At 40.8% G+C, this 26,128-nt stretch overlaps 1 protein-coding gene and 1 pseudogene across 8 annotated transcripts in view; one reads left to right on the top strand and one right to left on the bottom strand.

Annotated features, from left to right (window-relative positions):
- Positions 1-26,128, bottom strand: part of LOC307005711 (uncharacterized protein) — a 78,489-nt gene that overhangs the window by 2,722 nt on the left and 49,639 nt on the right. Inside the window, exons 1-4 of one of the 7 annotated variants that reach the window (XM_079626103.1) lie at positions 16,923-17,034; positions 16,274-16,314; positions 15,394-15,497; positions 15,008-15,199 (exon numbers count right to left, since the gene is read on the bottom strand). In XM_079626103.1, the coding sequence (XP_079482229.1) occupies positions 15,008-15,199; positions 15,394-15,495 (294 nt within the window). In that variant the 5' untranslated portion in view covers positions 15,496-15,497; positions 16,274-16,314; positions 16,923-17,034. Of the gene's footprint in view, positions 1-15,007; positions 15,200-15,393; positions 15,498-16,273; positions 16,391-16,916; positions 17,035-26,128 lie in introns of those variants that run through there. The other 6 variants (XM_079626101.1, XM_079626099.1, XM_079626104.1 and 3 more) reach the window with 6 other exon arrangements.
- On the top strand, positions 22,577-23,653 carry LOC307006094 (serine/threonine-protein kinase pim-3-like; annotated as a pseudogene). Its single transcript has 4 exons — positions 22,577-22,751; positions 22,827-23,181; positions 23,308-23,477; positions 23,562-23,653. The product of its transcript is annotated as a serine/threonine-protein kinase pim-3-like (transcript).

Raw genomic sequence — 26,128 nt, 5'->3', positions numbered from 1 at the left:
AAGTGCAGAGTGAGCAATGCTGGTAGAGATGATCGGTGACTGGAATGCTGATAATGGTGAACTTAGTTGAACAGGAATATTAGGCTTGTTTGAGTTTTATACACATAAAAACACGAAATCAGAGTTTTATATTCAAACATTTTAAAAGAGAACAATACATCACGGTTGTTTAAACCAATGAGCATTAAAGGACAAGTTCGGTATTTTACACTTAAAGCCCTGTTTACAGACCGTATCTGATGAAATAGAACGGTTAAGATAAAAATTTGGACACATGCTACTGTCCCGAGAATTTTAGGTTTATTTCGCTTTTGTGGACCTATTTTGTCAAACGCGTCACAACCGTGATTCTTCCGTTGAGAGCTTGAATAATAGACACTCCAGCCCAGTTGGTGGCGATAATGCACCTTTGCCAATTTGCACCTTTTATGCATAAATGCACCTTTGTAAACCTAAAATTCTCGGGACAGGAGCATGTGTCCAAATTTTTATTTTAACCGTTCTATTTCATCAGATACAATCTGTAAACAGGGCTTTAAGTGTAAAATACCGAACTTGTCCTTTAACCCTCTGGAGTCTAAGGTGTTTTTGGGGCCCTTGGGATGTTTTGAAATGCCCTGATATTTGTATTTTTTTCAGTTGCTTATAAACATATTAATGGCAAAGGTGTAATTACACTCTATTTAGCACGAACATGGCTATCATAATATGTGAGCAACATATATGTACATGTTTGCATTTTTGAGAGAATATTATTTATGCGTGGTTATTCAAAAAACTCAAACTTAAATTGTCTGATATAAGACCACAAACGACCAACTTCACATATTCCCACAATACTTTTGACTAATGGATCTTGTCGGCTAGAGTATTTACTTCAAAATGATCTGAAAATCATCCGGGCTAATCGTTCACATTAAACAATAGATTGATTTAAATTTTGTAAGACACTTTTTGTTTGGAAAGGCAATATGCAGGTGGGCGTGAATGATCCAACAAGGTCATGAATAATGTCCTCATTCACACCTGAGAGACAAAGGAGACCTGCTAATGCTGCAGTGCATACTAATGAGCCTTAGGTGTCACTGTGGCTACAAGAAAAAATGCAAAGACAACACACACACATATATACATACATATATACATATATATACCGGTATATATATATATATATATATATATATATATATATATATATATATATATATATATACACATATATATTACTACAGAATTGGTTCAGAGTTGGAAACATCTTGAAAAAAAGTGTATTTTTCCACAAACTGTATGCTTGCAAATTGTATAATATCCAAGGTAAACATTTCTAGTAATTGTGCAGTTAATTCTCATTCGTATTTTCAGAAAGTTTTGGATTATGTAGGCTATCCTCTCCCCAAATTTGTCACTAATAAAACACAAAAATAATTTATAGAGAAGGCTTATATTGACCTTTTAAGATTTTGTTTGCACCTTGTAAATTAGGTTTTGATGTGGCAGTAAAAGCTTTATAAATAATCTATCAAAGAAACTCTTTTTGGTGAATTATACGTAGTTTTTTTTCTGGACTAGCCTACTACATCATCCCATCGATTGTAGTGGCGAGTTTGCGTAAGTCGACAGCGGTATTGACTGCGGCGTCTCGCCACACTTCACCTGATATTTTTTGTTTTGTTTCTTTTTCCTTTCTTTTTACCGTGGAGGACATTTAGTTCAATCCGGACAATTTAGGTTATATGAATGGACATTTGATCTGCTGGGACATTTGGATTCTGAGGGGTAAATGTGCAGGGCTCCAGACTAACTTTTTTCACTAGGAGCACAGTGGCCCCCAACTGAAAATTTTAGGGGCACAACAAGAAAATTTAGGAGCACACACGGTAAATCAACATACTAACCAAATATTCACATTTCTACTAATTTCCAGTGTATTACTAATAAATACTTTGATAATAGATGCAGAAATTACAATGCCTTTGCGCTCTGATTTAACGTTACAGCCTCTTGTCTTCTAAAAGCAACCGGCAGTTGATTTATTAACATGTCACGGCATACTCTATGCTTGAGGCTAAGATTGTGTTTAAATATAGTATTGTGTTTAAACTGTGAAGTGCCTGCACTGTCGGCAAACTTCGTGTTCCCCGCAGTTATGGGGTAGCGACTGCAACATTTGCAGTTTATGGAATTCGTCTCCTTACAGTACTACCTCAACCAGTCTTCCCGAAAATGGCGGGTTCGGCCTTTTTCGCCACTAAAACCTCTCACTCTGAATCATCATCCGACTGTGACACTGTACTGGGCTGCAACGTTTCAAATAGCTCACGGTTCAGTGTGTATCACGGTTTTAGGTTCACGGTTTCGGTATGATTCGGTATGTGTTCAGGGGAAAAAAAGACTACTGTCAAAAAAAATTAAGAAAATAAGAAGAAATAATCTAACCAAGCAAAAGCACAAATAAATACAATAGAGCAAAGATAGCCTACTAATAATATAAACTATGCTTTTCAGGTCTAACATTAGTTTTCAGGTACAGAAATTGAATAAAATAATAAAATGTAAAATAACATTGCATATTTGACTGTATAAATTAAAGATTAATCCTTATTAAAGTTACAAAAGCTATTCAATTCAGAGCTTAAGGCATAACAGATACTATACCTGCTAGGATACTCATCAAGACGGCCATGTTTTGTGTGAATTTGTCCATTCAAGTGCAAATTAAAGTTTGCACTTTCGACTTGAAAGATAACTCAATATTTGCGCGCTGTCTGAGATGAGCAGCCTACGAATACACGCGCGCGCACAAATCTAGACGCGAGTTCTCTTTCACGTCTTGCTCTTGAATGTTTACATTGGCAAAACATAAATGAGTTTAGTTTAAACACCGATGGTAACGTCTGCAGTTCAGGTCTCGCCGGCGCTCGTGCGCTATCAACTCCCGGGTGATGACGGCGTAAATGATGAGCATTTGGCACTTGCATTGAACAATGTTTACAAAGAGTAATCGTTTTGATTATCGCTGTTGTAATGTATTATTTGGTAAGCCAGCTAGTGAATTTAACTGGCACAGTAGCCGCAGGTCGGAAGAACGAGTCAATAGTTCGCTTGCTCGTTGCTCAGACGCACATAGCAGGTTGTGATATTTGTCTCCGTCTCCTTCCCACAGACGTTTAAACGCGCGCTCGATTATCTCTAAGACCCTCCCCCTCCACACATTAGCCACTTAAGGCCTTTTTATGCTTCTGCGTCATATCGACGGCGTACCCGCGCAGACCCTTCTGCGTCGACGCAAACCCCTCCGCCGTAGCTCGACGTGCACCTCCAAAAAATTGTAACTACGCGTCGAGGCGACGCAGACCACAAGGGCTGTGATTGGTCACACCCCCACCCCCCTAGCGTTCTGGCGGTGAAATGCACCGCGATGCAACACAACCCGACGCAGAACCATAAAACGGCCACGACGCCGTAGGAGTGACGGCGTAGCTACGGCGTGGAGTTGACGGAGAAGCATAAAAAGGCCTTTACAGTGGCCGTTCCCTATTCTTCTCGCACTCATTGTCCTGCCACACATTTCGGATTCATTGATAAGCCCCTTTCACGTTTAACGTGTAAAAAATTACTGGTCGCACATGTGCGACTGGATGTAAAATTCAGTCGCACACTCTCAAATTTTGGTCGCAGTCTGGAGCCCTGAATGTGTGTGGGAAATTTTGATGAGGTTTGCAATTTTTGTTTGATATGTCGGGGTGTGGCCGAGCCTCCAGCGTCGAATAACTGTGTGTGTGCCCGACATGGTATAAGCCTGATGTATCCATAAATACACGTTGTTAAACCTGCCATGAGATTATTTTTCGGTAAGGTAGGCCTACAACTTTTTAAAGTGTATACAGGTGCAGATTGATTGTTTATCGGGTTTATGTAGAGGTTGTTTAACGAAAGTAAGCATTCCACTGGTTGTAATTACTCCAGCAGGTATTAGATCCGCCAGTTACCTTATGTTTTGCGTGATGTACTTTTCCCTTGCTGTTTAGAACTCTTGTTCCTCTTCTTCTTTTTCTATCATTCCATTGATTAGCCTAATCTTAAGAAGGAGTCTTTTGCTATTCTGTATTATGTATTAAAAGAAAATACAGTACACCCAGAAATGTTCTAATAATTTACTCATCTTTTGTGCATGAGAGTCGGCTTGGCTTCGCATTTGGTGAAGCTTCAAGCGTTCATTGCGTTTTCGCGGGAGTTTGATGTGAAACTCGTGCGAGAACTGGCATCTCTGTTCTTCTGTATTGTTTGTTTTTCATTATTATTATCTGTTATTGTTTGTATTTTGTTGTGAGCATTAATAAAAACATTTTTTTTTAAAGTCGACATTCGGTTTCTCGGCGCGCTTACGTCACGGTCACACTTTGTCAAGCGTGAACTGAACCCTCTCATGCACGTGCATGTGACAGTTGGTTGGAAGCGATAGTCTACACTACAGTTTAAACATTTAAAGTATTTGGTATTTTTCTTACAAACACTTATCGTCTCACTTCAGAAGACATTGATTCATCCATTGGGGTCGTATGGATTACTGTAGTTATTGCTGTATGTGCTGTTTGATGTCAACTTTTAGGAACACATGAGCTTGCATTATGCATTCACAGAGATTATTTATTTTTCTAAAAACTTTAGTTTGTGTTCACCTGAAGAAGGAAATTCGTATACATCTCGGATGACATGAGGGTAAAAGGTGAGTAAATGGTGAGGACATTTCTGTACTGTATTTTCTTTTAACACATAATACAGAATAGCAAGAGGGATTCCTTCTTAAGATTCATCAGTGGAAAGAAAGAAAAAGAAGAAGAGGAACAAGAGGAGGAGGAAACCAAGCAAGAGAAACAAAGTGTTGTAAATCTGTTTTGAAATAAGTTGTTTTTCAAATAAAGTTTTCCAAGTGATATCAGATTGTGTGTATACATGTGTTTTTATTGTACTTACCCTGTAATTACATGAAACAAGAGGGTAGCACCACTTTAATTTACAGCCCGCAGTGTCATATACTTACACTGTAACTACATGGAACAAGAGTATATTTCCCCAGCATAAAAAAAAAAGGTTGCAATAGTTTTACTTGCCTTGAAACTTAATCAGTGCACCTTTGCAATAAAAACAAATTAGGCTACTTTATGAATGCACTGGTAATTAAAAAAAAGCCTTTTTGTATTTGTACACTATTATTACAAAAAGGTGCAGTGTATGTAGCCTACTCGCTAAATTGCTCCCAAAAGTATGATTGTATTATAAGCACCGTAGTATACTTACAGTATAAATAATTTGCCTAAATAATTTGTTTTTGTTTTCCCCTGGTTGTTACCCCTTTATTCCAAACCGTTACATATTGTTCCCCTATACTTGTCATGTATTTGTCTCTTGTTTTGTGTGCAAACACATGGCTGGTTGTTTTGACTATGTGTTTGCATTGTCTTGTGTTTTACCTCGCTTCCATGTTAGTTAATGTTGTATTAGCGTCACCTGTGATTGTGATCATGTGTCCTTATCACGTTCCTTTTTCCCTCGTTAGTATTTATGTTCATCAGTGTCACCTGTACCTTTGTAATTATGCGTTCTATGTAAGCTCCCAGTGTTTGTTCCTCAGTGCTGGTTCGTCTTGTTAACATTCGGTTCTGTGAGTATTGTGGTCTGTCTGTGAATGTTCCAGTTCCGTTTTATTGTCAAGTCTAGTTATTGTTTGTTTGCCCCATCGTGGGTCTTTGTTTCCGGTTGTAAATAAACCGTGTTTTGTGAAAGTTACTGTCTGCGCTTGGGTTCTATTTAGCGTAACGTGACAGAACAAACCAGCCCATTTTTTTAACCCAGCAGACAATAGGTTATGTCTTGTTCCGCCAGTAGCCAGTTAGGTGACCAGGAGCGATGGTGGCAGTCGACCATTGAGGACATGAGGAGGGGCAAGATTCTGTTTGCTCCCAAGACTGTACCTCATGTGTCTCCACCCAGAACTGCCCGGTTTTCGTGTCCTCAATCAGTGCCCATGTCCAGTGAATCCACGACTTTTGTTCCACCCACCCACTCTGGACCTCCACCTATCTACTCTGGGCCTCCACCTACAAACTAATTTGTTCCCCCACCCTTATTGAACTGGCACATCTCACCTCAATGAACACAGAATGCCTTATGATCTTTTTTCGGGGAGGACTATCTGAACCGCTCAGTTCATTCATGCCCTTGCATGATCCTCACTGGACTTTAGAGCACTATATTGACCTGGCCCTTTTGTTGAGCGGCTCATCGTTTACTGTGGGCGTGGTGGAGGAGGAGCTCTGTGAGCCCGCAGTATCCTCTCAGCCAGAGCCAGCTCATGTCTTGCCTGCCAAGCCACAGTTTCATCACATCACCGCAGACCTTCTAGAGTTTCATCACGTCACCGCAGACCTTCTAGAACCCTCGTCTTCGGCCAAGATGGCCGCCGCCATGATTGAACCCTCGCCTTCGGCCAAGATGGCCGCCGCCATGCTTGAACCCTCGTCTCCGTCCAAGATGGCCGCCGCCCTGCTTGAACCCTCGTCTCTGTTCAAGAGCCATGTTTTGCAGACCCCCTCTGACCTGTCCTCAGCGCTCCCCCTAGTGGGGGTCGCGCTATGGTGTATTTGGGCCACATACACCACCGCTGGAGCCCTGGAGGTGGCGTCAAGTGTCAAACTTTTGCCGTTCCCTGCCCAGCCTCCCTCTCCCACCTATTCCATCTGAGTCACCCTGCTCTCCTGTCCTGCCTCCGCTGAGCCCTGTCAACCCCTCTGCTCATCCACAGCTACCCGCCTGTGTATCCGCCTCAGGGTATCCAGTCCTCAGCATCACCCTGGCCTGAGGATCCCCCATCTCCGCCTTCGTCCCCTGAGCCTCGGACTCCACCTTGGTCCTCCGACCTATCAGCTCCGCCTTGGCTCATACTGTCAGCCCACCAGCTCCGCCAGGCTCGCTCGTACTACCGCCTCCGCTTTGGTCAGACGTCCCCCTGGCTCCACCTCGGGACTCCGGTCTGCCAGTTACACCTCTGCCCTCCGTCCCTTCAGCTCCACCGGGCTTCGTCTTCCCTCCAGCTTCACCGTCGTCCTTGATCACACTGGCTCCACTGCGGTCTTACAGAGCCCCTTCTCCGCCTCAGTCCCATGAGCCATCAGCTCCGCCTTGCCCCTCCGGACCTGTGGTGTCACCCTCTCTCCTTGTCTGTTCGGCTCTGTTGGGGCTCCCTGAACTGCCTGGTTCGCCCTGGTTCCCTGAACTGTCTGGCCCGCCCTTGGTCTTGGTCAGACCAAAGAAGATGTGGGAAGATGCTCTTCCCACATCTTTCTTCAAAAGTGTGTTAAACAGCTTAGAAGCAGATCTCCTAGAAGTGGTAAATGCCTCACTTCTCTCTGGGAGTTTTCCAAACTCCCTGAAAACTGCAGTTGTCAAACCCCTCCTGAAAAAGAGCAATCTGGATAAGACTATATTAAGCAATTACAGACCGATCTCAAATCTTCCTTTCATTGGCAAGATCATTGAAAAAGTTGTTTTCAATCAGCTGAACAAATTCTTAAGCTCAAACGGATACTTTGACAATTTTCAATCTGGTTTCCGATCGCATCACAGCACAGAGACAGCGCTCATAAAGATAATTAACGATATTCGCTTAAATACTGATACAGGCAAATTATCAGTGCTGGTACTACTCGACCTCAGTGCTGCTTTTGACACTGTCGATCACAACATACTTCTTGACAGGCTGGAAAACTGGGTGGGGCTTTCTGGGATAGTCCTAAAATGGTTCAGGTCATATTTAGAAGCGAGAGGTTATTATGTGAGTATAGGAGACCATAAGTCTGAGTGGACATCCATGACATGCGGAGTTCCTCAAGGCTCAATTCTTGCGCCACTCCTATTCAACCTGTACATGCTCCCAATGAGCCAAATAATGAGAAAGAACCAAATTGCTTACCACAGCTATGCAGACGACACACAGATCTACTTAGCCCTATCGCCTAACGATTACAGCCCCATTGACGCCCTGTTCCAATGCATTGATGAAGTAAACAGTTGGATGTGCCAAAACTTTCTTCAGTTCAACAAAGACAAAACTGAAGTCATTGCGTTTGGAAACAAAGATGAAATTCTCAAGGTGAACGCATACCTTCACTCCAGAGGTCAAACAACTAAAAATCAAGTCAGGAATCTTGGTGTGTCTCTAGAGTCAGACCTTAGCTTCAGTAGTCATGTCAAATCAATAACTAAATCGGCATACTATCATCTGAAAAATATTGCAAGAATTAGAGGCTTTGTTTCCAGTCAGGACTTAGAAAAACTTGTGCATGCTTTCATCACCAGCAGGGTGGATTACTGTAATGGACTCCTTACTGGCCTTCCCAAAAAGACCATAAGACAGTTGCAGCTCGTACAGAACGCTGCTGCCAGGATCCTGAGCAGAACCAGAAAATATGAACATATCACACCAGTCCTCAGGTCTTTACACTGGCTCCCAGTCACATTTAGGATTGATTTTAAAGTATTATTAATGGTATATAAATCATTTAATGGCCTAGGTCCTCAATACATTGCAGATATGCTCACTGAATATAAACCCAACATATCACTCAGATCATTAGGATCACATCAACTAGAAATACCAAGGGTTCACTCAAAGCAAGGAGAGTCCGCTTTTAGCTATTATGCTAGCCGCAGCTGGAACCAGCTTCCAGAAGAGATCAGGTGTGCTCCTACAGTAGCCACATTCAAATCCAGACTCAAAACACATCTGTTTAGCTTAGCATTTACTGAATGAGCACTGTGCCACTGTGCGTCCGACTGTTTGCACTGTATTTTATTTAATTTTTTATTCTAAACTGTTTTAATTATTCTCATTTATTTTATATTAATTTCTTCTATGTAAAGCACTTTGAATTACCATTGTGTATGAAATGTGCTATATAAATAAACTTGCCTTGCCTTGCCTTGCCTTGCCTTGGTCTGCCTCCCATCTGGACTTTTGGGTGTTTTTTGTTTTGTTGAGCGTCTGGAAGCCGCTCTTAAAGTGGGGGCTCTGTCACAATTAGCCACGCACTCCCTGGGTGATTACAGACTCCATTTCCCATCATGCATCTCTGATTACACCATACACCTGCACTGCGCTGATTACACACACACACACCTGCACCTCATGTTCAAACACTCATTTAAGCCACACTCACACAACACTTGGGGCTAAGGCTACGTTTACACGTGGACGGCTATTTTCATAAACAGACATTTTACACCTCTCCGTTTTCAAAAACAACATTGTGCAAACCTGTCAGTTTTCAGAAAAGTGTTCGTTACACGGACCTGTGTATATGCCGTCAAGGGCAGAGGTAGGCTAAATACACATTAATTGCGCAGATATTAACATAAATACATGCATAATATTCAATAAAAATTAACATGAATAAGACTTGTTCATGTTCATTTATTTTTATCGATTGCAAAAAATGATTAATTAAACACACATTTTTGCTCTGATTAGCCTACTCACGATGAATCACCATTAAAAAAAACCTAATGTTTTTAATATATTTTATAATATAATAATTTCACATTTAATCTCCAAATTAATGTAGAAACAACAAAGACAATATATTTTAAAAATTTGTCTAAAAGGTAGGAAATATACAGAAATTGAATATAGTTAAATGTTAAATTATACACAGATTAATCCTTAATAAAGTTACGAAAGTTCTTTAGTCAAGAGCAGTGAGTGTTTTTCTCTGTTCCCTTTGTTCTTTGATTAACTTTACTGACAGAAAGCTTTATTGGCTACTGTCCCTTTAAGACGAGCCGCTGCTGACAGAGACGCGGATCTCACACGCGCCTCATTCTCTCACAACTCTGTGTTAATTTAAGACTTTAACTCATTTAAGAGTGCTCAGTCTGCTCTTATGAGGATACTCGACAAAACGGACATGTTGGCATAATTGCGTGTTAGTTCGGTCAACTTCAAGCCGAAAGAGAACTCGATTCTGGCGCTCAATTTCTCTTAAATGGTTTAAAAGCATTTGCAAGAATAAAAGCGCATCATATACTGTAACGCCAGCCGAAAGGATGACCGAAAAAACGGATGCTGCGTTAATTACGTTAAATATTTACCACGGAGTCTTCTCTTCCCATTTCTACCAGTGACGCTTTATTCAACTTCCCGCGTCGATCTGCGCACGTCAACAGCGCTACTGAGTTGTAGGTTGCCAGGTTGAGCTCACAAATGGGTTGAAATGTGATGTGTTGATTGCGCGAGTAGGGTGGGTTTCATACAAGATCTGGCAACTGGGCAACCATGGAATAATATTGATGTGATTGTCACAGGTCGGGGCGGGCCAAGCCAGACTGCACCTGAAAACCGGGAACCACCTCGAGGAACGTATCAAGGACCAGACAGACAAGGGGATAAAAATAATGACAGTACTTTATTATATTAAAATTGGTCAATTGGATAAATCCTAATTAAAAGCTTCTTCTTGCCGCCAGGGCAGTTCGAGTGTCTCTGGACCTCCTGGGACGGGAGTGGAGGAACGATCGTAGTGGGCCGGGGGCTCGTTGAATGGGGATCAGGGGAAATCCTCACGCCGTCCAGGTAGGTCACCAGGTAAGTATACAAGTGTGGGGGCGAGCGAGTCACTGGAACGATAAGGCAAGGTTTAACCGTTCGTCAGTATATGAACACTCAGCTGAGGTACCTTCTTTTCTTCCGTTTCGGGCAGATGCTTCCAATGGAGGACGTGTGGGGACCACCAGACGGGGAGGACACTTGAAGTGAAACGCTCCACTTGGTTGGGCACTGGAACGATACAGTAAGGTTAGCTGTTCGACAGTATATGTAGCTTTCAACTAAAATACCTTTTCTTCTGAACAGGGCAAGACTTCCAATAGGGGCGGGTGGAGGCCACCAGGCAGGGAGAACACTTTGGACGAGAACGCTCCACTTCGTTGAGTACTGGAACAGTACAGCAAGGTCTTAACGGTTCAACAGTACATGAAGCTCTCCCTGATATACCTCTCTCTTCTTCTGAACAGGGCAACGGCTTTCAATAGGGGCGTGTGGGGACCACCAGGCAGGGAGAACACTCTCTCTTTGTCTGAACAGGGCAACGGCTTCCAATAGAGCGTGTGGAGACCACCAGGCAGGGAGAGCACTTTGGACGAAAACGCTCCGCTTCGTTGAACACTGAAACAGTACAGGAAGGTCTTAACGGTTCCAACAGTACATGGAACTTCAACTGATATACCTCTCTCTTCGTCTAAACAGGGCAAAGGCTTCCAATAGGGGCGTGTGGAGACCACCAGGCGGGGAGGGCACTTGGACGAAAACGCTCCGCTTCGTTGAACACTGAAACAGTACAGGAAGGTCTTAACGGTTCCAACAGTACATGAAACTTCAACTGATATACCTCTCTCTTCGTCTGAACAGGGCGAAGGCTTCCAATAGGGGCGTGTGGAGACCACCAGGCGGGGAGGACACTTGAGCGAAACGCTCCACTTCCTTGGACACTGGAACAAACACAGCACGGTTTTAACAGTCCAGCGATATGTAAAACACTCAGCTTTAACAGGGTCGGGTCTTCTCACGGAGGAAGTTGGGCTCTTGATTTGTCGAAACCTTCCTTTGGAGACAGCGGGTGGAAGACTGTATGGGAAGAGTGCACGGCAGACTTCTAATATTTCTCCACACAACAATTTCACTTCACAGCACAAACCGGGTGAATCGTCACTTCAGGCACTGTAATTCCACTCACACACCGTGCATTAGGGCCAGCACTCACCCACCGGTCTTTCTCCCACCAGATCGAATCTAGTCTTTGGCCAGGGCTCGACTTCGCTCCAGGAAAAGCAGAAGAATGTTGCAGCTGTCGTTACATTCGGCAAAGAGAGGACTTAAGTTGGAGACAGATCAACAATTCACTCGGTGTAATAATTCAATCGTGCCACACACTTCCAAACTTTCAACACCACTTCAGTGTTAGTGCATATAAACAACGGATCCAATACTCATCACTTGCGTCTTTCCCACTGCTGACGATATTCCTTAGGTTTTCGCTGACAAATCCTTCACTCCTTCCTTTCTCTTCCTTAGCTTTGATCTTCACCACTCCACAGCCCAGCCTCAATAAAAAGAACGACCCGCTGACAAACACAGTACCACACGGGAGGAGAACCAACCCCACAGTCTGTTTTCTCTCTGTTTTTAAAGCCCCATCTGAACATGTGTCCCTCTCACAGCGTTCCCTGTAATTGCCCCACACCTGCTGTCACTAAGGCAATTGGCCTCGCTGCCATGGCAACAAATTCGCAGTGCATTCACCAGGATCTTGGTCCTGTTCAGGTTTTTGTCACCCCGTGACATGATTATTCATATAACGACGTTTGGGAATACAGATTACTGGAGTTTCACGGGAGAAATGACAAAACGGGAGGGGGGGGCGGGAGATGGGTGTGAAATACGGGAGACTCCCGGGGAAAACGGGAGTGTTGACAGGTATGGTGTAGACGGGGCCTAAGTCTTGTTTTGCTGCTGCGAACATTTCCAAGCGTTTTTCCATGTGTTTACCTGCCTGTTGTGACCTTGTCTGTTCCCGATCTTCTGCCTGGTTCCTGTATCCTGATTGTTTGCTGCCTGCCCTGATATCCTGCCTGTTTATTGACAACGATTTTGCCTGATCTTCTCTGCTGTGTTTGCTGGTGTATGACCCTTGCCTGGTAACTACTCTGTTTAATAAAGACACGCTGCAATTGAATCCGAATGACTCCTATGCTTCGTAACAGGTGGGAAGGGACATGTTCGGTTCACTTAGTTTTGTCGTGGCTACAAGTTTTTTGTTGTGGCCACAAGTTTAATGTGTAAACAAATCTACGTGACCATAGCAACATGAGATTATCAGAAATAGATATTTGGAATTTATGAGGGTTCCACTTTATTTCGATAGTTCACTTTAGACATTCTACTAACTATAAGTAACTTTTCAACTACATGTCAACTAAGTCTCATAGTATTAGTAGACTGTAGTTGACTGTCACTAGACTGTTAGGTTAGGTGTTAGGGTTTGGGTTAGGAGAGCAAGTTGACTTGTAGTTGCCAAGTTACTTATAGTCAGTAGAATGTCTGTCTGGGGACAACACAATAAAGTGTTAGCAGATATTAAGCAGACAGTCTACTAATACTCTAATGACAGTAAGTTGACATGTAGCTGCAAAGTTACTTATAGTTAGTAGAATGTCTAAAGTGGACTATCGAAATAAAGTGTTACCTTTATGTATACTTTTTATTATCATTCTTCAAGAAAACATGTTACATGTTTATTATTATACTTAGTAATATAGCCTTTTAATGACTAGCCGGAATGCAGTTAAATGAAATGAAATATTATAGCATAATATGTTAAAATTACTTTGAAGTGAAGTTAATTAATTTATTACCATCTACTGGAGCAGGCCTGGATAATGGTCATATAGAATCAAAGCTTTACTGACATGATTGTCGGGCATTTATTGTATTTTTTTGTATATGTATATTATTTAACAATTTTTTGAATGCCGTCACAGGCATGAGGTAGCCTGTCTACATTGTGTGCAATATAATACAATTATACAATAATTCCTGTGTTTGTTTCCTTTTTCTGATTAGAAGAAGTCTTTAAATCGCCTTTGTAAAAGCTTTACTACATAGATAGTCCTCTTTAGGTGAGCTCACAAAAATAGTTAACTGACAACTACTAAATGTTTAATAACTACCTGAATTAATAATTACAGTATGAATACGTACTAATAAAGCATTTATTACCACACTGAGTAACTATTACTATAATGCTATATAATAATATACAAATGTAGCCTACATTTAAATAGTTTATTAATTATTTACTTATGCTTTCTAAAATATCTTATCAACCACTGACAACTCCCAAATAACTGGTTTCTAAATAATGTAATACTTCATTTAGAAATTATAAATTGATCATTAATAAAGTATGAAAATACAATTGTTAACCACATTACAGATATGCTTATAAATAATAAAGAAGAATAAAGAATATTTTTTTTTTATAAATATCTGTATTTATAAACTTCTTACTAATGTCTATTAATGTAGGGACAATGCTTTATAAATTATGAACTAACTATTTACTAATAGCTAGGCGGAACTAACTATTTACTAATAGTGAGGCGGATTATTAATGACACCCTGCCTCAACTCTTTTTGTATTTTATTACTTAAAATTAAACATGCCACATTAATCAGTCAGGTCAGGGGCCACAGAGTGGCTTCAGGAACCGACATGAAAGCAACAGAGCCAGCAGGAGAAGGGAAAAACTTCCCGTCAGACTCCTTCCACTCTCGGCTACAATCCCCACACCCTTGGATTGTAGGCCGTGATGTTTAGACGCTCAACTCTCCTTCCTTAAGATATCTTACAAACGCTAGATTCCTATACCTTGTGAGAGAATAAAACAATAACAGAGCTTCTTACTGCAAATATATCATAATGAGTGCATTCAGCTTCCTCGGGAGTCAAACATTCTCCAAAAGAGTGGTATCTTGCACATGCAAACAAGTGACTCCTGAAGACAAAAAAAGCTGATAACATGTATTACAGGCGCCTTTTATACTCTGCATGAGATGTCATGGACTGCCGTCTGCCAATGATTCATTGACGTGTGTTTAGATGTTCTTCAGACACAGGTCACGCTGATGGCATCTCTATAGCATCAACTCCGTGACGCAGCGCTGAAGTTCCTCTTCAAAAGGAAACTTACTTACCCTTGACTTACCAGTTTCCACAAAGATATTAACGAGCAAAAACTGATTTCAACATTGATAATAATAATCAATGTTTCTTAAGCACCAAATCGGCTTTCCATTTTATGAGTTTTGGTCAAAACAAGTTAACGACTTTGCTTTAAGGTAGTATGGTCCACAGAGGCATTGAAGTGTGTGTGTTGCAAAATGTGCTTTGTATACCTGAGCGATAGATGTCAGTCCAGCTGCTAAAGCGATGTAACCGGTAGAGTTGCCACTGAGCTCAACAGTGAGGCTGGTGTTAGTTAAGACAGCTGAGGTGAAGAAACACGGAGAGCTACCAGAAGGATCACATCCTTTAGGGGTGTCCAAACACAGTTTGGTTTTTCCACACTCATTGCGGGTGATTTTGGACTATGAATAAGAAAAATCAGAAACAAAAAAATGTGTTACTGTCTTTGTCAACATCAATAGCCTAAACTGCTTTCATTACAGTTGCATCTTGATTCTAAACAAATTACCTATTTGTCTGCCATTGTTTAAAAGGAAGATAATGGTTCTTTGAACCAAATAATTGTGGAAAGGAGTAGCCTAAATGGTATTCTTACAGTCAAAGTTGTTGGTGTTGATAGGTCGCTGCTTGCAGCCTTATGGAAAAACACTGCACAGCATATCACGTAAACCACTAAAAACATCCGCTTTCTCTCCATGTCTGAGAAAAAGATTATATAGGCATTAAATAAAATGATTCTGAATAAGAATGATATGCTCGTGCATATAAAACTCCACTGGTGCACACAGTGGTTGGATTTGTGATTTGCAGTTGAGTTTTTCTTTCTCAAATATTACAAACACACACACACTTTTTTTTTTATTACACATACAAACCACACTCAGACATCCATACCAACACACCCACACAAACATCGTTGCATAATTTATCCAATTGACTCTATAATATGCTGAAGCAGAAAACAGGAATAAAGCAACTATTTGCTTTATAAGCCAAACCTGAGAAAATAATCTGGTAAAAAATAGTACAAAAAATAAAAAAATAATTTGAAGCCTTGCCAACAGAATGAAAGCCTTCTTAACAAAGTCAGGGCCCTGGGATTGAAAATTGCAGTTTATATGTATTGGTACTGTGTATTAAATTGCAAAACATAAAAATGCAATTTACTATACAATAACTACACTGTAAAAAAAATCTTATTTTTTAGTTTAGTAGTAAACTTAATTTAGTGTTCCAATTGGTGTATTCAATGCATTTCAATTGAATTAAAAGTTATCTTAACTTTTGGAAGTAATATTTAAAAAAGCGCCCGCAAAAAAAGAAAAAAAAGTTGAGTATTTTTTACAATGCAGTGTTCTCAGACTTTTGAATCTATTCAGTTGAATAATTGGCATAGTTTAAACTAATGGATTCAATTAACATTAACATACAGGGAAAAAATTATAATTATGCAAAGATATGCTTCTTTTACTTACCGGTAGATGTCTTCACCCGTAGATAGGTTGATCTTCAATCCCTTGGAAAATGAGTAATGAATTTCTTTCTGTTTATATTTTAAATAGAAGTCAAAGCCTACAGAACCGGATTGTAACCTAAATGTAAACATTTACATTTTGAAGCCTAGCCAACAGAATGAAAGGCTTTTAACAGAGATTGCATCATTTTATTAAAGGGCCCTGGGGTTAAAAAATTCAGTTTTAAGGTATATGTATTAGTATATTAAATTGCAAAACACAAAAATGCAATTTAATATACAATAACTACGCTGTAAAAAAAAAAAAATCTTTTTTTTTTTAGTTTAATAGTAACTTAATTTAGTGTTCCAATTAATGTATTCAATGCATATCAATTTAATTAAAAGTTATCTTAACTTTTAGAAGTAATATTAAAAAAATCCCACGCAAAAAAAAAAAAAAAAAAAAAAAAAAAAAAAAAAATATATATATATATATATATATATATATATATATATTACAATGCAGTGTTCTCAGTCTTTTAAATCTATTCACTTGAATAATTGGCATAGATTAAAGTAATGGATTAAATTAACATCAAAATACAGATTACATATATATATATATATAAAAAAAAACTTATGCAAAGATATGCTTCTTTTACTTCTACCTGTAGATGTCTTCACCAGTAGATAGGTTGATCTTCAATCCCTTGGAAAATGAGTAATGAATTTCTTCGTGTTTATATTTTTAAATAGATGTGAACACCCACAGAACCGGATTGGAAATGAATGAGCACACCCCATTAAATGAAAATGAAAGTGACATGTTAAGGTCAAGTATGGCCATACTCGGAATTTGTCCTCTGCATTTAACCCATCCAACTTAGTGCACATGCCACATACATTAGAAATATGGAGTAGTGAACACACACACACGCACGCACGCACGCACGCATGCACGCACGCATGCACGCACGCACACACACACACACACACACACACACACACACACACACACAGTTTTGTTTCTCATCTTTATCAGCCTGCAACATGAATAGCAGCTTTCTGACAGAATTGGTAAAATTTTTATTTTTTAAAATATGCCATGATGAAGAAGAGAAAGAAAGAGAGCAAAGATATGTGAATTACAGTTCAGAAAAAAGCTGAGAGAGAGAGAGAGAGACAGAGAGACAGACAGACAGACACAGAAATCAGACACATCTTTTGCGAGAGATGGCCTCTTAAAAGAGCTGATGGATTAAAGGTTGTTGTGGGAGATGGAGAAGTGTGATCTGAAGCAACTGCAAGACAGAAAAAAATATTGAATTACAATAACATTACAATACAATACAAAAAGTATTAAACGCATGGCAAGTTCTGTGATCATTGTGGTAAAACCATGGTAAGTGGATGTTGTGTTACTGTTTCAACTACAAATAGTAAAACGATGATTACTCTGGTAAAACCATTAGTGCTTAATAGTAGACAGTAAAAACAGTTACTGTGGTAAAAGCATGCAAGTTACTGTGCTTTAACTACAAATACCACATTACAACTACAGTAACTGTGGTAAAAGCATGGTTTTACTGTGCTTTAACTACAAAGGTACACAATAGAAACACAGTTACTGTGGTTAAAGTATTGTAAGTGTTGTGGTTACCGTGGTAACAGTTACAGTGGAAGAATGGCAGATCGACAGTTACTATGGTAAAACATAGTAAATGTTTGGACTTTTTGCATGATTCCTTTCCCACCACATACGAATTTCAAATGAATATCACAATGAAAACTAACTTTATAATGCTGGTGTCCGTTTGAATTATATGAACATCACACAGCGTGAAATACCGATTTGAAACATGACATAATTTCACTTATAAACATGGAACTATACAAGACGGATGGAAACCCTACCTGTACGATGAAGTCATCAAAAATTAATGTCTATTTATAGCAATAAACCACTTAGGGAAAGTTTGACGTAAACTGGTAGCAGTAGATAAAAAAACCCATAATGCATTGAGGTGAAAGTTTATGTTGCATTTCTCCATATCTCCATCTGCCGGTAGGGGCGCCAATTTAGGGAGCGCTGTTATGTGTCGTATTTGAAGGTAGTCACAAACTACCTATTTGGTCGTATGGGTTGGGGGACTTGTGCTTATGAGACATACTGCCTCAGGCACAAATAGCATAGCCCACTATAGCGTGAAGCCATTTGCACCCTCCCAAGTTCCCAACCCCTTAAAAAAAAAGAAAACTTAAGTTTAGTGGCACGCACACACTGGTATGTAGGCACATGTAGCAAACACCACACTGGTAGATCACTTGGGACACTTTGTTGTCCGCCTTAGGGGAAACTACTTCTGCAGTAAAAAGGTACCAGACGCGCCAACACAGGCTCATTGGAAAAACTTTCCTGTGGCAACATTTTTGCAAAACACGTATCAATACGTACATGTCACTGCAGTTTCCAACAGAAATGAACACTAGAAGCAGTAAAACAGCAACCACGTTTAATCGTTTTCACACACAATTATGATTACAGGGGCAGATGAGGAATTAAAGAGAAAACAGTGTCTGCACTTTTATCTTTTTACACATTCTTTCTCACACATAACTGAATGAGGAAAAACAAAACAAAAAAAACAGCAACAACAGAGTAGCATGTTGACTACTTGAACATAAATTTTGCTCTCTCTTTCTGGCCAGCAAATTTCTCAATGACTCCCTGATCAAAGTCAGTCATCTCAGTAACAAGTATATTTTCCATGGACAGCAATGCCAGTGCATTCAGCCTCTCCTGGGTCAAGGTGTTTCTGAGAAAAGTTGTTATTATTTTCAAGGTTGAGAAGCACCTATCAGCTTCAGCCGTGGTCATGGGTGTGGTAATGAGAACTTTTAGGAGAGTCACAGTTTCAGAAATGACTTCTTAGAGATTATTTTTCATAAACAGCTGGAATAGGTCCACAGCACCACAGCAGGCTTTGAACTCTTCCTTGCTGTAGATGAGACTGAGCTCTGTCTTGAGCTTGCTTCCACTGAGCATCGGGTACGCTTTCATGGTGCTGCTCAATGCATCTTCAGGAAAGGTATCCTTGTACTCATTAAACCTGTCCCCCTGCTACAAGTTGGTCTGTGAAGGAGAAACGCTTCCTAGTGTGTCCCATGATGGTGTCACAAACCTATAGAGATCATTTAAAATATATATATATATGTAAATGTAAGGTAGTAGCCTGGAGTAGGCCACTAGTTGTTACTGTTGCAATGCCTTTCAGATGAAAAATAGAGCCATTTGAGTTTTTTTTCCTATACAAGACAGTAGTTTTTGGTGTCTTCAAATTTCATTTGATCATTTATTTTTATGTTGCCAATTTATTATTTTTGGAATGCTGTTGTTATATTAAAATTATGATTTTTGTAAGGATTTATACCAAACAAAAAATGTTTTCTTGAGCCTGTAGAATATGATAGATGGGCAGGACATCTCTGCAGCACAACAATAATGTAAAATGGTATTTTGACTGATTTCTATAACAAACTCACCTCTGCTGCAATCCTTTCACGGTCTTCTGGACTGAGCGCCCGGCGCCTCTTTGTTGGCCGAGAACTAGTGATGTGACATTTGAACCGAGGCGTCGGAGCTTGTGTCGAGAAAAAATGGGCGTGCCAGATGAAGCCGCGACTCGAGGCTTGTGTTGTTAACGTGAAAATCACGTGACTAATGACAAACGAGGCCTCGGTTTGTGTGGATACGTCACCGGTTTGTTCTGAGTGTCGCTTCCAGATAAAGGGGGTTCGAAACTCGGGCCACCTTGTGGGTGTTGTCAGGAGTAGTAGAAGCATGTGTAGTAGTGTCAGAGAGTAAGAGAGTTAGCTCTCATTGTCGTTGTTTTTGTGTCATATATGTGCCAGGGCTGTATATTATTACATTATATCAGGTTAGTTATAGTATATTGTTATTATTAATTATAGTAGCTATATTATAGTCTTGTAATCTTGTTATATTAATTAGATTATTTGGATTGGATTTTTGGATCTGGACTGGACTGCTTTTTGATTTGGATTGCCCTCTTTGATGTTTGCTTGTTGTTACTTTTCCTGGTAATGGAGCCAGCAAGGAAGAGGAAGTCCTCCCCTGTCTGGGCTCAACAGAAGCATCAGTATCCTCATATACCAGCTGGCACTAGCATTTTTATGTTCCCCTGAATCCTCTGTTCTTTGTGAAAGGATATTTTCCAAGGCTGGAGAGGTTTTGTCCAAGAAGAGGAGGAATCGTCTAAACCCCAACACACTTGAAAAAAATTCTGTTTCTCAATAAAAGTCTATTGTAATCCGTTGCAGTTTTCTCCTCTATATCCCCAGTCCCATAAACACAACACGGCACTAAAACTAGTAACAGTTCAATGCACCCCCCCCCCCCTCAGAAACATTTCCTAACTTTCCCCACCCCAGACTATTGCAGTTTACTTTATTACACTCCCTCCAACATAAGCACTGCACTCATGTCACTTTAGTTGTTCATACTGTCACTATCCAAAAATGTATGAATAATTAATGACTTGTGTGTGTGACAGTTGTTTCTGCACAAGTAAATTCAGACAAAAAAAGATACATAATTCATTTTATACCCAGGCAATGGACAAATGTCTGCTCAGATATTTTTATTATTGCAAATGAAAGGTTACAGATATTAACAGTGAGAAGAAAATAAATGAAACAGAACGGGGGCTATACGGACATCATAAGTCTGCTCAGGTCATTGGTTCAGAATGAATTAATTTGTCTGCTATATCTTTGCACAATAGCTAGGTGTCACTAGTGAGCAATGCTGAATGAAGCTTCGAGTAATGAACCTTTGGGTAAAGCAATGGGCTGCGAGGTCTCAGTGGTTCAGGAAGCCTCATTTTGCCATCACTACCGAGAACTACTGCTTTGCTCACCAATGGAATGGAGAGAGTTTCTTGAGCATGGCATATAGAGGAAGTCTACATGTGGCTGTCATGAACCAGGCTTTCTTTCTCTCTGGTTTCCTCTATCACACACACTCATGCACACACACACACACTCACTTCACCCCTCAGCTGTTCCTCATCACAATCAGTGCTCGTGCTGATCACACTCATGCACACATCTCTCAGCTGTTCCTCTTTGCAATCAGGGCTCTCGCTGACCTCTTTCTCACCTGTTCTCTCTTTACTCTAATTTGCTCTGTTACTTATAGCTACTGTTTCCCCTACTTCATTGCCTGATTAATGTTTTACGTAGAACACACGCTCTGTTTCGTTGCTATTCAGCTGCCTGTGGCCCACCACCTTATCTGCATCTGTATCTGTGAGTCTGTACCACCATGGCCCATGGGACTGGGTCTTGACTGCTGCTCTCTACTACCCTGTGCTGGAATCTCTACTGCTGCTACCCTTCAGCCAAGTTTTGCCATTTGTGTTCACCTCAGTCCTGCGTCCGTTTGACGGCGGACTCCTTTGTTACCATTTTCTGATAATAAACATTATTGCAGCACTCATCTCTGCTTTTGGGTCCCCAGGTCCTCTGACAGTGGCATGATGTGGTGATTAAGTTCCAAAAATAACTTAAAGTCCTGATCCTCCAGTAGCATGGCCAGGGCTCCTGCTTCTCTAACAGTATTGGGGTCAAAGTCACCTGAGTCTTGTATGCTCTCAAAACAGTGAATGAGATCCTCTCTGTGCTCAAAAACCGTATTGATGGCACGGCTATGAAAGTTAAATTTAACGGAGACATAACTTTTTTTAAAATAAAAGCTTATTCTGACCTCTGCGAGAGCGTTTAGCAGGTCTTTTAAATGAAGTGAACATCTTGGCTCCTCTGGCTGCCGCTCTGCCTCTTCCTCTTCCTGTCAGCCTGACCTGTGGAAACAGAAACAGACAACACAGAAGACAGAGGTGCTAAATACCCAGGTAGCTCCTGGCTCAGTGTCTGCGTCGGGTCTGGCAGCAGAACCTGTTCGCGATCATCAGAACCGAGTCTCTCCTGACCAGCCGTCTGAGTGGAAGCAGCTCTGCTGGATCTGAGGCTGGAATATTTCAAAAATCACAGTAGTTTGAATTATAATCAATAATCAATGCCAGTGGTCAATTATAAATTGTTACTACTCAAATAGAAAAGTTTATTTCATATGCAAGGAATCAAATTCGTGGTCACTTAGCTGGGAACATTTAGGGATCAAATGGGTTATCTCGCACAAGTTTCTTCAAAGAAGAAGACCTCTCGCAAAGGTCAGAATAAGCTTATATTTAAAAGTTATGGCTCAATTATTTAATGATTTGATTTGATTAGATACTGCAACATGTGTTCTTTTACATTTTCACATTTTCTTCCCTCCTTTGTTCAGACAGCCTTTAGAAATGTTGATATCAGTAAATGTCATCTGTCACAATTAGTGTGATTTACTGTGGTTTATCCGTCTACAGGTTGCCATCAAGTACGTCTCTAAAGACAGGACCCAAGAGAGGCTGAACGTTGTAAGTTCCAGTGTGAATCTGTTGTTTCATCCGTTTCGTTCAGCCCTGGATATAATGGAGCATTTGTCCCTGCAGGAAGGTCAGGGTCTGCTGCCGCTGGAGGTTGCATTGATGACCCGGGTCAATTCAGCTCCTGCCTGCCCCAACGTCCTGCAGCTTGTGGAGTGGTTTGATCGTCGCAGTCGCTACAGCATGATCCTGGAACGGCCAGTTCCCTGCCAAGATCTGCAGAGTTTCTGTGAGGAGAACGGCTGTGTGGATGAGAGCTTGGCCAAGAAAGTGCTGGTGCAGCTGAAACACTGCGAGTCCTGCACCGGGACGTCAAGCCAGAGAACCTGCTGATTTCCACAGCGTCCCATGACATCAAGCTGCTGGACTTTGGTTGTGGAGACCTGCTAAAGGACTCGGCCTACACATACTATGCAGGTTAGTTTTGCGTTACAGCAAGAAATGCTCTGTGGATGTTTGTGATCTTTTGATGATCAAACAAAGATAATTTGTTTGGACTGGAACCTTTTCAGTGGATGTTTTTGCTCTTCTTGGGTCTCTCAGGTAGTCTTGAATACGCTCCTCCTGAGTGGTTTGATCAGCACTGCTATCATGCAGGACCGGCTACTGTTTGGTCAGTGGGGGTGACGCTCTACAACATCTTGTGCTTTCCCTTCAGAGCCGCACAGAGGGTCTCCTTCAAAAGCCGACTGCTCTTCCCTAGAGAACTGTCTATAGGCAAGAGATAGCAAACATTCAGAAGTAGAAACCCAGGATAAGTTTGTTCTTTTGTGTTCCTGAAGATTGTATTGTGTGTAACAGAGTGCCGTCAGTTGATTAGCTGGTGTCTCAGTGACGCGGCAGGAGATCGTCCCAGTTTAGACGACATTGAGCGCCATCCTTGGCTACACTGAACAGGTGGCCAGTGACATTACACTTATCTGAATCACAGCAGACATGGCTTGGATTGTATTGTTAGGACTAGTGTAGATAAACTGTTTTGATTATTTGTATAGGGTGAGCAGGAGAGACACAGGAACTAGGGCTGAACGATACATCGAATTTTCATCGTCATCGCGATATGAACTCGCGCGATGAACACATCGCAACAGACAGCCTGACACGATGAATAAGGAAAAAAAATTATAAACGTTTGACCTATCACATTTAGCCCTGAAGGCATGGTTGGCGCGTTCATGCTATTTGGCCAATCAGGTGAAGCCCCAGGAAGTGTCAAATACGCTCAGATTTATTTTTGAGGTGTCAATTTAGTTGCGAGACTGTGCGAACGGCAAATACGATGGCGGAGGAAGGAGAGAGGAGTGAGGAAAATGTGGTGGCTGATGAAGAAGACCTTGTGGTGAAAAAGAACAGCACTTCAGCTATATGGAATTATTTTGGATTTAGGAGAGATGACGCGTTACAAACACAGGTACTGCGCCTCATCACCACCTGCAATACAATCATAAAGAGCTACACGAACAATTCAAAACTAGCCAAATAACAAAACCAAAAACATTGAGTAGCAAATCTAAAACTTTGCCATCAGTACAACAACAGTCAATTTCTCAGAGTTTTGCGAGTGTGACTCCTTATGACACAACATCCAAACGCCACAGAGAAATCACAGCGGCTATAACTCGTTATTTGGCGAAGGACATGATGCCTATGAACATAGTGACTAAAGACGGTTTTGTGAACCTGATAGCCAAATTGGACCGAAGATACCAGATTCCATCACGGACTTATTTTTCGCAAGTCGCCATTCCAAAAATGTATGACGCATGCAGGAGTCTGAGTCAAGTTGAACACTACGCTTGTACCACAGATCTTTGGTCCAGTCGAACGACAGAGCCCTACATCAGCCTCACTGTGCACTTTCTGGATCAAGACTTTGAACTGAAAACGCGCTGTCTGCAGACAGCCTACTTCCCCGGACAACACACAGCAGAAAACATTGCGTGTGGACTAAGTGATGCTTTGGCCAGCTGGAATTTGCGGGAAGAGCAGCTGGTTTGCTTCACCACCGACAACGGGGCAAACATTGTGAAAGCCACAGAACTTAACCAATACTCAACCAATAGAGGACCCTGACACGAAGCGTAAAGCACATACTGTAACGTTAACATTTACACTTACCACCGACAACGGGGCAAACATTGTGAAAGCCACAGAACTCAACCACTGGGTCAGACTTCAGTGCTTTGGCCATAGGCTGCATCTTGCCATTGGTAAGTGTAAATGTTAACATTACAGTATGTGCTTTACGCTTTGCGTCAGGGTCCTCCTAATCAGCCTGTCGGTGTTGTATTCGCTAACAACCGCCTCACTCTACATTATCCCTCTTATTACATGGCTACCTTCCAAATAAATAATTTGACACAAAATATTGATTTAAAAAGGAGTTTATTGATTTAAAAAGTAAACGATTTATATTGCTTCCGCTAAAGAACATAGTCCGCTCCGTCTCTGGTTAGAATCCTGCTGCGTTCATAGCAACGTGCTGGTTTTCATGGCAACGGTCTGTTATACTAAGCATCGGCTGTTATCAAGAAATAACAGACCGCATTCTACATTCGAATTCAACCTAGCCATGTAATAAATCTATTGTAAGCTATTGCAAGTATTATTTTATTACCCGAACAACAGACAGACCATATTACTCATAAGATGATTATGTCTGCCCTGGTTTATTACGTAATTTAATTTTTGTCAATTGCACTGTGTTTAGATTGCGGGGGAAATGTGATGTCATGTAGGCAACTGTCTGAATATTATTAAGTTGAAATAAACAATAGCAAACACTGAGCTCTTGTAAAATTAAAAATATTAATTTAAGTTGAATTTCTCCACTGCATGGTCAGCATTTATCTAACAGGGCTCTGAAATATTACTTTATTACAATAATTAAATAATTATATTATTATTAAATTAAATTAAGTTAAATAATTATTAATTATAAATAATTCAATAATAATTAAATAATTGGCTACAATGATTACTGGTGTAACAATTTATTTCTTATCTTCTTTCCAGGAAATGCTGTTAAGGTGCTGGGCTGTGCAAAAAATTGGTGGGACATTTTTCCCACAGCTGGAAGCAGAAGATGGCACTGAAAAAATCACAACAGGAGCACAACCTCCCTGAGCACACACTCATCACCGAATGTCCAACTAGGTGGGGCTCAAGGTAAAACATGATTGAGAGGGTCTTGGAGCAGCGGCGGGCCATTTCTGATGTCTTATCAGCAGACCGGAAAACACGGCATCTGGTTCCCTCCTGGCAGGACCTGGATGTACTAGAGTCTGTAAACTTGGCATTACGCCCTTTGCAGGAATTTACTGATGCTCTTTCCGGGGAAATCTATGTCAGTGTTTCATATGTGAAAC

This window comes from Phoxinus phoxinus, assembly GCF_949152265.1.
Source record: "Phoxinus phoxinus genome assembly, chromosome: 10".
NCBI classification, from domain to species: domain Eukaryota; kingdom Metazoa; phylum Chordata; class Actinopteri; order Cypriniformes; family Leuciscidae; genus Phoxinus; species Phoxinus phoxinus.
This window is presented reverse-complemented; position numbering and strand designations above follow the sequence as displayed.